Source organism: Rhododendron vialii, chromosome 1a, assembly GCF_030253575.1.
Source record: "Rhododendron vialii isolate Sample 1 chromosome 1a, ASM3025357v1".
Lineage (NCBI taxonomy): Eukaryota > Viridiplantae > Streptophyta > Magnoliopsida > Ericales > Ericaceae > Rhododendron > Rhododendron vialii.
Genome location: NC_080557.1, coordinates 17,119,276 through 17,135,638, shown reverse-complemented (window position 1 = coordinate 17,135,638; position 16,363 = coordinate 17,119,276). Strand labels below are relative to the sequence as shown.

Here is a 16,363-nt window from a genome sequence, read left to right as displayed (position 1 = left end):
TACCTACCACCTCCAAGCTTTGCTTTAATTTCCGAGTGTATTTTTCTCCATAGTATACCACAAAAGCGTATTCAAAGCAAAAAATACGGATCGTAGATTTAACTTTGTTCTTTGTAAGTCATATACTCAAAGTGAATATGGTCTGTACACCTACATTTCTCCACAATTTTTGGTATCTTGAAACAATTAAAAAAAAAAGATCAACTAGTTTCCAAAAACACTAGTGAATTTGCTTGTGAAATACTATAGATTATAGACCATCTCATTTCTCGAATCATGGTGTTCCATATTTGTCTGATTAACACGAACCGATTACGTTGCTTCAAATATCGATCCAAACTACTTAATTTTCTTAGCACAAAGATTCATTTTGCAGATTATAGAATCAAGACCGGAAGCATATCCGATATTAATTAGCTAGATAGTCTCGGACCGGAGCGTGTCCTTTTTATGAAAAGTAGCTGGACTAGTTCTAACAAGTTTCAAAGAAAGACGGCAAACTTAGACTAGAATTGGCTTCATTCAATACCTACTTTTTCAGCTCTTTTGGCCCCTATACTACTTAGGATAATACATAAAACAGAGCTTTTAATCTCCATTCTCTATAGTGCAGTATATATCTTTTCTTGATCTTCTTGTTGAGTTATTATCAATTCAATTTGGCAGAAAAAGAGAAGTGGGTTTTGGCTACAATCACACCAAAACTAATCAGAGAGAAGTAACAGAGAAAGGAGATTGATCCAAGAGGCCAGAGTTAAAACCACCATGGTGGTCTCATGGAGAATGGCCATCTCCATGGCTACGAAGGTTTTGAATGCTCTAAAGGGGTGGGCTATTATATGCATCATTTTTGCTGACGCAATGGCTTCGTCCCTCAGAAACAGTGAGTTCTACATCGATTGATCTTGAGACCCTCTCTCTCTCTGTGGTTCGACGGTCAGGGATATTCGAGCTAGCTTGCTCACCTCAATTAATTCTCTTTCCGATCCGGTCAAAGGCAATTCGCAAGAAATTACTTTGGCCTATTTTGAGGGGGGGAAAAATGTTCCACTCTCTATTTGCTATTTTGCTTCATTCCATTTGTATGCAGATAGGTTATGCCACCCACATGGTAAGTGGTAACTTGTAAATTGTAATGTTATTTGACTGGCTTTTGTCCCAAAATCTAAGTTAAGGTGCTTTGGAAACTGGCATGAGTTTCTATTATGGATTCTATTATGGCTCCATATTGGCCGAGAAATTTTTCGGTGCTGGGTGGGTATGTCCTATGTGGTACCTGCTCGGCACATCCAGGCCGTCCAATACACTTTTGGACGGCTCGGATTGAAACCCTCTCTCTCCTCTCACCCCAACACCTTTTCTCTCTCCAAATCCGAGCCGTCCAAAAACGCAATGGACGGCTAGGATGCACCGAGTGGGCACCACGTGGTACCCACCCGGCACTGAAATTTTTTCCGTATTGGCCGGGTTGATCTTCTGGTATTACCCTCAATATTCGCATTACTTCTCTTGTAAGAGATCGTGGGGGCCTAGGCACAGCACATCGAGAGGTGGGCTCGTGCATCTCAGCGGAGTCGTTCATTTCTTTTTTGTCCCGCCGCATTTATCACCCTTAAGAGAATGATAATCATCGATCACAATTTTACCATGAACAAACTTGAACAGCTAGTATGAACTCTCAAGAATAATACGATTATCGATGTTTGATCAACGTAAAGGGAGCAAAACAGGTCTTGGGCACAACAGGCTGGCTCCCCCTCCTCTTTCTCATAATGTTAGTTTAATTAATAATATCGTGATGTGGTTAAACCATTACCGGGAAATAAGCCTCACGGTGAGCTATTTGCACTATCAGCAGTACGCGTCATAGAGCCCGTACCCTGTAGCGCTTTCAGCAGTGCTTGTGTCTTGGATGTTGTAGTGTAATTTTCGCCTTCGGGCTTTGAATGAAATGTCCATAATTTAACAAGACCTAACAGAAAAAAGAAAAAGAAGAAGAAGGAACACTGGAAATTACAATTGCTTGACCGTTGTAACGACCTGCGACAACTAACCTGCCACCTGCGCCTAACCACATGAGTCAGAAAGTTAACCTTAACTTATACAGTAACTCGACGCATTTCTTCATCAATTGTACCTTACCCACCAACGTGGGACTTGAATTGGGGAGACTTGGGGCTTCACAATCTTCCCCACGTTATGACGTAATGTCCTCGTTGCATTGGGCCAGCAACATTTCCTTGGTGGTTATGGTGTGACACTGAGCTCTATACAACGCATCATCAGGCTCGTACCAGATCTTAGAGGTGGCCCTCACCATGTAGACCAAGATTGTGCTGTGATACCAACTGTAACGACTCACGTCAACTAACCTACTAATCCTTAGTTTAACCACGCAACTCAAAAGGTTACCTACCAATGTGGGACTTCACTTGGGGAGACTTGGGGGCTTCACACAGTGAAACATCTTCTAGTTTAACTAGAGGGAGGGTCGCCTTAAGTGTCATTTTTCGTTAGACAATGCGGAATGGAGTGAATAATGAGTCATTCTTGTTATATTTATTTTGGGCTATGTAGCACACATTAATCCGAACTATAAAGAAAGTTTCTTATCAAAGAAAAGGCTTGGTGCTGAAAATTCAAAATTTTCTTGTCAAATACTGTTAACAAAAAAATTGTCCATTCGTCGCAATCTTACCTTTTTAAAAAATATATATAAGTTCGATAAGGTTCAATTAATATCTAATTTCGTCCAACCATTAGGTGGTTTTTTTTTTTTGGGATCAGCACAAGCATTACCTCGTCCTTCGTCCAAGTTTGTTCTTCCGCAGGACAAGGCAGCTGATGGTCTTTCTGGAATAATTTTTGCTAACTTTTCGTTTGTTCGGCCCATATATACCTGTTCTTATGCTTCTAATATGTGACAACAACCTCGTATGAAAATGAACGCAAATGTCTTTTCTTCTCATGAAACATGTCCCGTATGCTATCACTCATCTGCAGAAGGAACATAGCTAACAGTGCCAGAATATCTCAAATGGATGAAAACTTGTCAATTAAGTCACACTTCTTTCAAACATACAACAAGTCTTACAAATCAAGAGACAGTCTAAGGTTATGAACAATTCTTGCTGGCAAAAATAATTACATTTGGATAAACTGATTTCCTTCGGGCGGGCAATGAATGAATTCCCCACCCAAGAATCAAAAGAATGGTGACAACAATTGCAAGCAAATATTCCACACACACAGACCAAAACAAAAACCTCTATGCAGGTCTAACCATTTGTTCCTAGACTACAGCAGGTGAAGAACTTGAAACTTTGACATCCATAGGTTGAATTTGTAGAGAGTTACCGTTGACAGGCTATTGAGTGAGGGGAACACATTCAAGCTCGATGTCAAGCGTTCCCTTTTCAACATTCTGCAGCCTTAGGGAGATTTCTTGTTTTACTTTCCCGTCTACGAAGGTGATGATACCATCTCGTACCAGAGTGTTATCTTTGCTTGCTACCCAACTTCCAAGCTGCATAGGTTCCCTGATTGAGGAAATCTCAGAGGCTTTGGCAGCAGAGACCAAGGGCTGAATGTCAATCTCAGCATCCCCCATAAAATCATCGGGTTTGAATGTATCCTTGTCGTACACGAGCTGGAAATAACCATTCAAGATGTCCTTACTAAACATTGTTAAAGACTTAAAGGTTACAAAGCAAAGCTTCTGACCATCATATTGTCAATTTTGAATGTTAGTACGATTTAACATAGATATGTAGTTGAGTAGGTGGTCTTCTCTAAAGTTCAATGCTCAGAACAGGAAGCTAAGTGAAAATGGCTGCTTTCATCTAAAGTGTTTAGGATGAATAATTGAGCTTGTCTGGATTTAGTCCTGGTCTGTTTGTTCTGAGAGATGGCGTAGGCCTGCCCTTTGATTGTTTTCTGTGTTCAGGGGCATGCCCCAGTGTTGATGAAGCTTCTTGATCTTTTGGTTACTATATATATTATAATAATAATAGAAAAGAAAGAGAAAAGCTATGTATAATATAGTTTCTTTCTAATGGTTGATTCTGTTGTTTTCTTCTTTTGGGAAGGATTGGGAGGAGAGAAAAATCAAAATTTTAGTTGATATAGTTGTTTGATGCATGGTGGAAATACAAAGATGGAAAAAGTTCATGCAAATTTTAACAAAAGAAGACTTGAATGCGAGGACAACCACTTTTTAATAAATAAGGTCAAAGGATAGTCTGTGCTCATTTTACCCCTCCCAAAGAAAATCAACCCTTCTCCGAAAAACATAAAGGAGAACTAAACTGGATGTTCCAGAAAAAAAGTGAAAGGGAACATATAAAATGGTACACCTGATGATGATTATGCGATCTTGTGAAAAGCCATGAAAATGGTACTATATGTCTCATGTTGAGAACTGCCCCCAATTCCTTTGTTCTGTCTCCTCACCGCAAGGCCAACTTTAGAACTTCATCTTCTGAATTTGACTCCATATAAAACCTAGCATTGTCAAACCTAGTCGTCAAACCCCCATGGCCTGATTTACGCAGTCTTCAACATCCTCTGCCCCATGATACCAGTTGGAAATATCAATCCCCGCGTGGAATGGCGCCAAGGGCTCGTGTACCTCCAGATGAACCGGAGATGGTGGATGAACCGGGGACGGTGGATGAACCGGGGACGGTGGATGAACCGAGGGCGGTGGCGCTGCTTGGCCCTGGTTCCCGTGGTAGTGGTGTTCGAGATAACCAAAAGCACGTGAAAAAGCCCTCAAAATTGCTCCGGAGAGCTTGAGTAGCGTCGTGACGACAAGTAGCACAAAGCACTCCATCATCCACCCCTGTGACAGCGGGGTGGGAACCGCGACAACAAAGACCGGAGTCAGCGGATGTGGTGGTGGTTGGAGAGTCCAAGGGTCACAACAAGGGTCTCCTCTCATCCGTGCTTTTGGGTCACAGTTGTGACCCTGGCTGTGACCTTTGCACACTCCAACCACCACTGCATCCGCCGACTCCGATCTTTGTTGTCACGGTTCCCACTTCGCTATCGCAGGAGTGGATGACTTGGATGGTGTTGTGCTCGATGCTACTTGACGCCACGACCACTACTTAAGCTCTCCGGTTTGAGGACTATTTCATGTGTTTTTGGTTATCTCGGACACCACCACCACGGGGACCAGGGCCGAGTGGCCCCACCGCCTCCGGTTCATATACCGCCTCCGGTTCATATACCGCCTCCGGATCATTCGAAGGTACACGAGCCCCTGACGCCATTCCACGCGGGGATTGATATTCCCAACTAATATCATGAGGCAGATGATGTTGAAGACTCAAGCAATGAAGTTTTGGGGGTTGGACGTTTGACGACTAGGTTGGGCAATGCTAGGTTTTATATGGAGTCAAATTCGGGAGATGAAGGTCTATCTCATGCTTTCCTTTTGTCTGTAACCGTTGTGTAAAAGAAAAAAATGTTGTCTAAGGCCATCCACAATGATATAATCAAAAAAGGATAACCAAAAGTTGACACATCAGCTTTTGATTATTTACTTAAGAGGTTGCTAAGCTTAACAATATTGAGCTTCACAATGGTCACTTCTAGTCCATAACCAAAATAAGGGTCCACTACAATTTCACTCTCTCTCCCCCTCTGTTTTCTGTCATTCACTTCCCTCCATTTACAATTTTTTTTTGGCAAAAATATATCGATTTCCTCTCTTAATTTTTGGAAAAAAACGGTGACTTTCTTCCCTCCTATTATAGATTTTTTTGGGGGAAAAAAATAGAAACAGAAAAGAAAAGTGAAATACCTTAATCCTGCGATGATAGGTTGAATTGTAAATGATCGAAAGATATGAGCTTCACTTTTTGAGGGAAAGAAAGAGAAATAGTTTGTAGGTAAAGTGAAGAAGATATAGAGTATGCGAAGAAGAGAAGAAAAAAATACCAATTGAAACACGCGTGTATACAAATTTTGGAACTAGTTAACTTATGTGACGTGGAGTCCACAAATTTTGATTATTGAAAAAGGTTGCTAGTTTTGATTATCCAAAGCCCAAAATTTGATTATTTCTAAGGATGTTGCTAAGTTTGATTATACTATTGTGAGCCACCTTTTGCACCAACATTGTTAACTTTAAAGACAATTGGCTTTTGATTATACCACTGTGGATGGCCTAATGTCTACCTTTTAGCTCAAGTTTAATATAGGCCCCCCCTTTAGCAATTAGCATCAAGTTTAATACAGGCTCCCATCTGTTCTGTCTCCTCACTGCAACGCTCAACACACCTTTATGATATTCCATGAAGGAGTAAATGATAGCTAGTGCAAAACAAACTTACCTACAGTGTATGATAGGAATTTAATATGCAATTAGGCAACATGCCTGCCAGAATGTATCATTCACATCGAACGTGGTAAAACCAAAGCACCATTTGATGCAGCCAGAAAATTCATATGACATTGACCAATGATATGATGCATATTTCATTACAAGCAACAGTTTTATAGTTAGACCAGCAAAAATCGAAGTTCAATAGGAAGAAATCTCCCAGAATAAAAAAGTGAACCACGAAGTGAAAGGTCTACGATCTTGATCCGATTCTACAGTCATTAAAGAGATTGGAACTCTATTTTGGAGAGATTAAATGTGCATACATGAAAATGAGGCCAACTGAGTCCAAAAGATCCATAGAAGACCTTCATGACTTGCTATTAAAAATTTGATGCTCTCAAATATAAAAGCATATTTGAACTTCTAAATGTGAAACCCTGAAGTAATTTTTTGGCAAACCCTTTTCCATCACTGACTACATGGTTCTGTCCTATCTTAAACCACCTCTAGTTCATATCTCCATAGCTAATTTGTCAAGATAATTCCCAGCCCTCACCGGAGTTTGATAGAAATTACATTCCATACGTCCTTATTTCTATCTCCAGAAATATTCTAGTGCCAGTGAAAGCATAAATTTCTGTACTTTGGATTAGGGGGAGGGAGCTAACACCTTTGATACCGAAGACAAATGTAAATATATCTAGTTAGCCTTCTCTATTCACCCTAATCTTTCATTTTAATTTTTTCGTCATTTTAAATGTCTGAATCCGTAATAAAATATCCCAGTTATTATCTATAGATGTACATAATTTTTTTTTGCAAAATCACAAGTTTTTAATGATGAAATACCCACCAAGAGTGGTCTTTCTGATACACGAATCCGCGAGTTTTGGTGAAGTACCGACATGGGTGGTGCGGGTGTGGGATCTGTACCGGGAGCGGTGGCTGAAAATCAGACACGTTGGAACAATAAGATCATCCGGAGAAGGTTTCAAAGAAATCAAAGACGAGGAAGTTCGAAGAAGAAGATCATCTTCATCGCAGCAGATTACAGCAAGCAACAGCTGCTCCAAAAGATGAGAGGGTTTATAATATAGTTGGGTTAAAGAGAGAAAGGGGGGAGGGAGGGATGGAGGGAGGGAAACCGCATTTTAAAGACAGCTTTTGCCTTTTCAACTTCACATGTTAGGTTTTAGAACTTTATAGAAGCTTTTTTTTATTGGGAATTGATTTCTACACTTCCATTTTTACCACATACATTTTCTTTTTTATCCTTATTCACGTGAATTTACTTTTTCAGCCTATCATAAATTCACTTTTTCACTCATTAAGGAGCAATAGAGTAAATTCACATCAAATAAAGACAAAAAAGGAGTATATTTGGTAAAATGGGAAGTATAGAAATCAATTCCCTTCTTATAATAAAAAAAAATCTATTCCTTTTTTATTTTGTCCTTTTTCAAAAAAATTTTTTTTGCGTTAATCAGATATGTACCTCACGTTTTAGGTTTTCAAATTCGTCTTGTCAATACGAATCGGAAAAATAAAAAATTGACTTTTACCCAAATATTTTGAAAATAATCACTTTTCAAAAAAAATTAAAAAAAGTTGGCTTTTTTTTTTTTTTGGGCTTAAAAGTGGATATTTTCAAAAATATTTGGGTAAAAGTAATAAAAAAAATTAATTTTCTGATTCTCTCATCGAAATGAATCAATAATCCACAAAAGTTTGGCACAAAACTAACGAACAAGAAATTTTTTTTTAATAAGGACAACCTCCAAAATGTGCTAAAAGTTAAGCGAAACAGGGTTCAGTCTAAAATCTCTATATTTTAAGAACAGAAAGTCTCGACATAGATGTTTTGTACACGGATTGTGCACAGATCACTGTGTGGGGCCCACTCCGGGTCCTAAAGTCTGAATGAAAAGTTAGAGGTACAAATATATATCCCAATTTTGAATTTTTTACTCTATACATATACACACACACATTTAGTTTGACACTCAATTCTTTATCCTCTAATTGTTTACCATTTGAGTTTTACCCCTAACAAAACATAAACATTATGTTATTTACTTAATACTTTTAAATTCATTTAATAATTCAACTGGATGTCAAATATTTTATTTAAAACTATAAATATATTCCTATTTAAAAATAAAAAATATAAACATATATATTAGGTGGCGTAACCCAGAGCCCGTATCCAATTTCGGATACATATTCCCGAATGCTCTATTTTCAACTTTGAGGTGTCGGACCCATAGATATGTACCCACACCCGATTCCCGTACCCGTACCCGTGTCCATGTAACGTATTCTTACTCTTACTCTTCGACTATATACACTATGTTTAGATATACTTATCTTGCCAAACAATTGATTTTTGCATCATACTATGAATGCCTTATTTTGCAACGACAAAAAGTGGATCTCAATGCCAAGATTTGCAACCGGAAGGAGAATTCTCGTCACCAAGATGACAAGTACTAGAAACATGAAAACCAAACACTAATGTAGAGAATTAGCCACAAAAAATCTTATACAAGTTTACTGCGCAAGCAAAAGTCACTGGCTATCTTCTTGATATTAGCCAAAAGGCCGAGAAAGGTATCACTGGCTATCTTCAATAAGTATCAACTAGGACAAATAATTGCATGAAAGGGCACATCTGAAGCAGAAAAGCATGCTAACAATGACGTGTTTGTGTATTAGACGAAGTGCAACAATTGATCATGTGAGTAAAAAATTGGTTTTCTCTGAATGACATAGCAAATTAGGTTTTCTTTGATGAACAGGCTTACCATCTTTAAAGGCGGAATGGTTTGTGGAATTGATAACATTAGCTGTTCATTCCAGACTGGGTTGAGGTTGTTCTTGATGACTCGCGTCTTCACTGACTGCAACAAGTTTACAGAAAAAATTTCAATCCCTTGACAGCATTAGCTGTCTTAATCTCATTTCTGCATAGAATAATGCAAAGGACTGCAACAAAGAAAGAAGATTACTTGGTGTCCCAATGAGAGGATGACATAAGGATCACTGGTCACTATGTCCCTGACAGCTAGGTTTGTACCTCGGACCACATTGACCTTTATCAACCCGACAAATTCGATCATACCTGCCTATAAAATAGTAAATTACAGAAGTAAGGTGAGCATCCAAGTCAAACCAACCTCTTTAGGTGGTGAAAAAATGGCCTTACTTGACACATTCCAATGCCAAACACAGCCAGGGATGTCTCTCCTCCAAGAGGAATTTAAAATCATTTTGAAAGATCCTTGAAAATAATTTCACATTACAAGTTAAACAAACTCCAATGTAATTCCATGACCCTATTTCCGAACAAAACCATTAGAAAATTGTTATTTTCTCAAATTTCTTAACACAGAAAATTTTCAACTTCAATTTCATTGTAGCAGATTTAACAAGAGCCCATTTGTATAATTTTGTTGGTGGCAACTCCCTTTAAGAAACAGCACCTAAAGGCCCGTTAAGTAATCTTGTGTTAAAAACAAAAAATTATTCATCAAAGATAATATCTACCAATGAGTTACTCTTCTTAGTGGCCTTGTGCTCTGACTCCTTCCTTCTCCAGCTATTCCGAAAGGCTTGCCCAAGACCATGGATCCGGTGGCCACCGGCTGTTTGCTTCTCAGAATGTTTCTTATCCAGGGCTGAACCACAACTGTTGCCACAGCGGGAAGATGATGAACAAAAACCAGGATATGGATACGGACATGACAACAGTTCATCCGAGTGCAAAAATTGATGCAGCTCATATTTCCTCCTGCGTAATAGAAAAGTGGAATTTCTGATTCAGAATGGTATATTTGATGCCTATACAAAGTTTCTGACATGCACAGTACTTGTTTACCTAATATAATCGGAGCGCTCCTCTATAGAGGAATCTGGTTTTGGTTTTCTCAAATTATCTGGAATACAAGCTTCAAACTTCAAATTTGCTGCATCGTTTCCACCCATATCTACCAAAGTATCCACTTGTTCATCTGTCCATTCATCTAGATTTACTGACAAAACCTACGGCATAAACATCAGATAACTAATAAACTCATCTTGTGAGCATAATATACCAATATTCTGCCACACAATGTCATAATAACCAACTCCATCAATCAACAGGGGGAAAAAAATAGACAAGCAGGAAAAGAATAGGAACAGCAGCATTCTCCATCCCTCCCCACATAACTTCCGGTTTTTTTGAAACATGTTAATGACCAATTTCCTGAGGAGGACTTCGAGGTCATTTTTTCCTTGAACCTAGGTGTACTATCTTATACAACTCTCCCTCATCTTCTTCTTCACTGCCACCTCTAGCTCTATGTTGTGTGTGTGTGTGTGTGTGTGTGAGAGAGAGAGAGATGCAACAACTTCCTTGGTGAAATGACAGAATATTTTTTTGATTGCTCAGACTGCAATGCAGAAAGAAGCTTCAGGATGTAATTCATCAAACAACTTTTTAGTGTGCATTGCGATGCATGATAAAGATTCAATTTTGAAGATTAATTTGCTCACTTGTATTGTATTGGCAGTTAGCATCTTCCTTTTCAATTTGAGAGTGTTCTTTTAAGGAAAACGAAAACAGATGGTGTTCTTTCACTATCACTATTAGCACTCACCAAGGCTCCATGAGCTTTGATATCTCGCTGACCTATTGTAACATAAATATCCTCGCTGGATCATATAACTCATATCTCAGAAAATCTATTGATGACTAAATTATCCTTCATTCCGTCCGTATGGGGTTTACTGCACAAGGCCTCTACATAGGAAAACCTTTCTCCTAGCAAATAGAAGATGCTCAGCTCCTCAGAATATTGGGATCAGCATGCTTTTGCGAAAAACATGGAAACATAGAAGATCCAGCATGCAGAACGCATCACTTATTAGAATTTCCAAATTAGAGTTGTGACCAAGAGTGTTTATGAAATCTGGCAATGCACTTAGGATTTTATCTGCGACTTCCTGAGCTGTTCACATCTCTCTCATTGGTTGAAGTGAACACTATGATGACAAATCAGATCGGCTTCATAGAATATGGAATACGAAATTTTTTTATTCCGTAGGACGTGCTATTACTTGTTTGACCAACTATAATGGTTTCATGGTTAAAAGAAAAGTAAAAATGAAAATTCTTGTGTTCATCATGCCTCGATATAACCCCGTTCAAATTCAGATACTTTCCCATTAGAAGTCTGTACCAGACCGCATATGATTATAATTGAAGACATGGATGCCATACCTTTGATATATGTACTCCAAGGCTTCTATGTACTCCAGAACACTTGATACATATAAACACTCCAAGGCTTAGAGACCTGGAATGCACCAAATGATGCAATAATAAGAAAACATAAGCTTGCCAAGTCATTGAGCAAAACGAAAAGCATACCAATTCTTGGGTGATCGTGGGAGTCACCCACACACACACAAACAACACAGAGACAAGATAGAAACTGATTGGAAAATTGAACTTTTCATGCTAATTAATCATAAGGACCAGATAGTGAGTGGAAAGCTATTACAACATGACACTTACACCCATTTTGGATCGGAAGATCCACAATCTGCACAAATCCCGTTTCCTGATTGACACATTAGATTCTTCAGCCTTCCCTTTGAACCTGGTTGATGAAGACATGGATTATGCAGTAGATACACATTGATCACCAACATAAAAGCACATAGTTTTATGAAAATCTAACGGCTGTATCACTTCCCAAAAACACGAGACTAAGATTACAACAATAGCGTATCAGTGACTTATTGTAATAAACTAAATGTGCACTACGGTGTGCTTTTTTTGAGAATCAAACCATGCATCTAAAACTGGTATCTATCTTGTAGTTCGTTTTCAGAGAGAAAAAGTGTATAGGGGGATGCCAAGGAAGTACCTAGGTTCAAAGGTTACGTCGTTACGACACAGGTATCAAAATCCTGCATATTGCTAACATTGTCTTACAACAACTTCGTATGAAAAGTTGGGGGTTAAAGTATCATGAAACTATATGGTTTTCCTAGTGTTTTGGTACTTGGGAAATTCACAGAAATAACCAACTTAAAAACACACACATGCATGCACAAAAATTAACTAAAGCAATATGTGGGTGATTCAGAAGAAACAGAACCTAACTTGATTTAGAAATCACAAGAATAGAATATTTCGAAGGGGATAAATCAAAGGAATATGATGACCATATAGAACTTCCTGGACTCGAAATTTAGAACATTGGATTTTATGGTCCTAAAAGAATTCAACAGGTCTGATAGGTCCTAGCTCCTGAAGGAAAAATAGGACTTATCCATTCTTTTTATGCAGAGAACTTGATCTCTGCATAAACATATGCTTGTAATAAAAGAACTTGATCTTTTTGTTCAACATCAGTAGCGTAATGAGACGCTTAAGATGAACTGTCTAAACAAATCGAACACATTAGCTAGCATCATAAGAGATATTCTGAGGAAAACACTTGTTCTGAACCATGCGCTTAGTTTCACTTCACCAGACGTAAAATCAAGGCTTACGCAGGCAAATTCCAACATGTAAAGCTTCCCATACTATCAAAACATTCAGAGCATTATTTCAGCTACTGATAAAAATAGATCAAGTTATTTGTTATTGACTTCCCCAATTTCTATCTTCTATTGTCTTGAATGTCTACACAGTGTCTTCTACTATTGGGATGGAGCAAACAAAATTCCAAGTGGTTCAAGGGATGTAAGATGGAATGTAAAATATATGCATGCCAACAATGTAGATAACACAAAATCTAACATACAGATATGAAAGATACGGTCCATACAAGAAAGGCAAATACTAAAGCTCCATATACCAGAAGAAGACGTATGTCCATCCCTTTGGTGGCAATTCCAGCTCGTAGAGGGGTCCGCGCATAAGAGGTCATAAAGGCAAGATCCTGACCCTACGAACATATCATCATTAATCGAAGACTGAAACTCGAAATAATTTTCTTAGTCTGTAATCCTAGGACCATCATCACTTCCTTTTGAATGATCTTATTTACTTTGTTTGTTGGAGCGATAGGAATTGTCAGTCTTTAACAAGCAATGAACTGTCGAAGATTAGAACATCCACATCATAAAGAAAAAAATAACAGGGCATAAAGGAGCCAAATCAATCACAATACTTGGAAAACACAAATATCAAATCACCAAAAGTGGTAGTGATTCCACAAAAGAGTCAGTGACATTATAAAATAAAAAATTATTGGCTAACAAACAACCGAAAATGTCAAGCATTTGAAATCGGACATGCTACTACAGCCAAGTAAACCAAAAGTTTCCTTCACCAAAACTGCTGGCAAATATTCAACTCACAAGAACAAAAGACAAGTATAGTGCCTCAGAAATACGTTAGGCTTCGAGCCCCGGTTGTTGTATACGTGAAGTGAAATTGTGAGTAAAGTGTAAACATAAAACGGTCTTGCAGTATTCATAATCAGCTAGGAACCCGTAACCCAAATATGTAGGAAGATCATATTGATTTTAGCCGAAGGCATAAGTGAATATATATTATGGAATTCACCATTGAACAAAAGTTAGGCTCCAAATTGGCCGTTGAAGTTTTTCAGTATTTCTCCCCTGTGGAGGTTTTCGTTCCCCTTAGTGAGACTTTCTCACCCGTGTATGTTGATTGTTGATGAATTCATCTGTGCTTATTCTTATGGTTGGGATCCTCTACCTTTGACTGGCCCTATGCCCCACATTTTTGTAGGTCTGTTTTGCAGTATGTGTCGTAGAGCGGCAGCTAGAACCTGCTAGTGCATATGCTTGTGTCTAGACTTTGGTAGTTTTGGTTTGTTCCTGTCCTGTATCTTGTGGTGGAATCTTTGTAATGCCTTCGGGCTTTGAAATGAAATCGCCGGTTGATCAAAAAAAAATTATACAGTTAAAATCTTTACGCAAGAACTTTGTTTAATTGAAATGGTTAAAAAAAAATGTACCAAGTATTCTGATTTCAGCAAAGATAAACAATTTTCAAACCGAAGTTGCTTTCCACCATTTTTGGATTTTTGAATAAAGCTTTCCACCATTCCAAGCCAACATTTGTGTGCATACGCATTTAGTTCACAAAATCACTATCTATCAAAATAAAAAATCATTCGAATCAGTTTCAGTCCGTATTTACTCTTGCAAACATTTCTAATTCACCCTACATGCAAAATTACCCACATGCCAGCGAAGAAAAATAAGCACCATAATAGCCAAAAGAGGTAACGAACTAAAAAACATATTTTCATCAATTAGAAATCCAAAGATTACCAGAACCATTGTTGGCATCCGTATTTTGTTGCTGGATGGACATTTTGGCTCCTGAATATGAAACCCAGTTGACAAAATGCTGCTCCAATTATAATGTAACCATGTTTCTTCCTTCTTTTCTGCAATTTAAGGTAATGGGTATTGAATAAAATTCAAAATCAATTGAAACCCACAATCATAATTGGTTCACAAACATTAAACATACGAGAGCGAGAGAGAGAGAGAGAGAGAGAGAGAGAGAGAGAGAGAGAGAGAGAGAGAGAGAGAGAGAGAGAGAGATTGATTCTCTTACATTTTGGACAGAAATTGCAGCAATGCATGCCGAGTTGTGGATTGATGAAACTAATTTACATTTGGGACAAAAAAGATTTGTGTGTATATATATACATGTGAAGAATGTGTGTACGTATAATATATGTTTTGTTGTAACAGAAACAAAAAACAACAATAACTACTTAAGATTCTCAGTTGGGTGGGATCAGATAACCAGAATCCAGAACAAGGCGAATTGGGTGATTGTTTAATTTCCCCCCCTTTTTTTCTTTTTCTTGATGAGATGATAAACAAAGGCGTAAATTGAAAAATAGGGGAAGAGGTCAAGGCCAAGTGGTAATCTGTTTTAATGAAGGAAAGAATAAAAGAAGAGCTTTCTGGTGGGGCGGTTGATTACCAAACAGAGAGCATCTCACGCGCTATAGACACGTAACCCACACTCCATACAAAATGTAAAGATATAAACTTTATTCACAATATGTTCTTTCTTTACGGCAATAACTAATTCCAACCGTTCAAAAGTGTTTTGGACAGTGTAGATTTTAAAGAAATTTTTCGGAAAAAAAGATCTGGATCGTTCAAAACACTTTTGGACGGTCACGATCCGCTGTGAATTTTTTTTTTCTTCGGTCAAACGGAAATTCAAAGGGAGAGGAAAAAGACTTTCTCTATTGTAAAAGGGAGAGGATGTGATTCTTATTTTAAGGGAGTGTTTGGCCGACAATAATTTGCCTTTTTGCTTTTCAAAAATGCTAGGCTTATTACAAGAAAATTCTACAACACACTTGCTTTGTGTAGGGTTACATTCTAGCTGCTTTGCCACTCTTTTTAAAAAAATAAGCTGAAGATGGAGAATAAAAAAAATGAAAAATTGATATTCACACTTTATTTTTTATCCACACTCCATTTTTTGTTTTTTAGTGTTGAAAGTATTTTTTTTTTTGCTAAAAGACAAAAAAGGGAACGTGAATAATAAAAAAAAGAGTGTGAATATCGATTCCCTAAAAAAATTATATGTAAAAGTTTTTATTTTGGCCATTTTGGCTAAATAAGTCAATTGACTTATTTTTTTGTCTTATTCAAAAAAAAATTGTGTTTGTTAGTTTCGCGTTAAATTTTTGTGGATTATTTGGTCGACTCGAAAAGAAGAATCGAAAAAGTAAAAAATTATGGTTAAAACCTAATTTTTTTGAATAAAGACGAAAAAATGACTTATTGACTTATTTTTTTCTTTATTCAAAAAAAAGGGTTTCGATCATAATTTTTTACCTTTTAGATTCTTCTCGTCATGACGAAGTAATAATTCACAAAAAAGTTACAAAAAAACTAACAAATGCAAATAAATAAATAAAGACAAAAAAAAGAAGTCATTTGGCTTATTAGGCCGAATGACTCACAAAATCTTCCCGTAAAATCTATTTTGAATATATCCCTCATCATCTAAAATACTTA

The 16,363-nt window shown here is 37.6% G+C and overlaps 1 protein-coding gene and 1 long non-coding RNA gene across 3 annotated transcripts; one reads left to right on the top strand and one right to left on the bottom strand.

The window, feature by feature from the left end:
* Positions 1-3,029: 3,029 nt before the first annotated feature.
* Positions 3,030-14,788, bottom strand: LOC131311945 (probable ADP-ribosylation factor GTPase-activating protein AGD11). 2 transcript variants are annotated; one of them, XM_058339643.1, is made up of 9 exons: positions 14,639-14,788; positions 13,189-13,278; positions 11,895-11,979; positions 11,598-11,673; positions 10,212-10,375; positions 9,881-10,124; positions 9,343-9,459; positions 9,139-9,234; positions 3,030-3,649 (listed from the first exon to the last, which is right to left on the bottom strand). In XM_058339643.1, exons 1-9 carry the CDS (start codon positions 14,679-14,681, stop codon positions 3,368-3,370), a joined length of 1,197 nt encoding a protein of 398 aa, XP_058195626.1. In that variant the 5' UTR covers positions 14,682-14,788; the 3' UTR covers positions 3,030-3,367. The 2 variants fall into 2 exon arrangements, with proteins under 2 accessions (XP_058195626.1, XP_058195702.1); XM_058339719.1 differs by having other exon boundaries at positions 13,189-13,272; positions 14,639-14,752.
* LOC131312064 (uncharacterized) lies at positions 14,638-15,191 on the top strand. The gene is made up of 2 exons (XR_009195697.1): positions 14,638-14,769; positions 14,942-15,191. It is a non-coding gene; the product is annotated as an uncharacterized LOC131312064 (long non-coding RNA).
* Positions 15,192-16,363: the final 1,172 nt, after the last annotated feature.

Bases quoted from the DNA above. Each gene is read 5' to 3' on its own strand.
- LOC131311945 (XM_058339643.1), bottom strand. From the start codon at position 14,681: ATGTCCATCCAGCAACAAAATACGGATGCCAACAATGGTTCTG. The intron at 11,674-11,894 runs GTAAGTGTCATG...GGTGCATTCCAG, and splicing joins TCTTCCGATCCAAAATGGGT to GTCTCTAAGCCTTGGAGTGT. The intron at 9,460-9,880 runs GTAGATATTATC...ACTATTTTATAG, and splicing joins CTAAGAAGAGTAACTCATTG to GCAGGTATGATCGAATTTGT.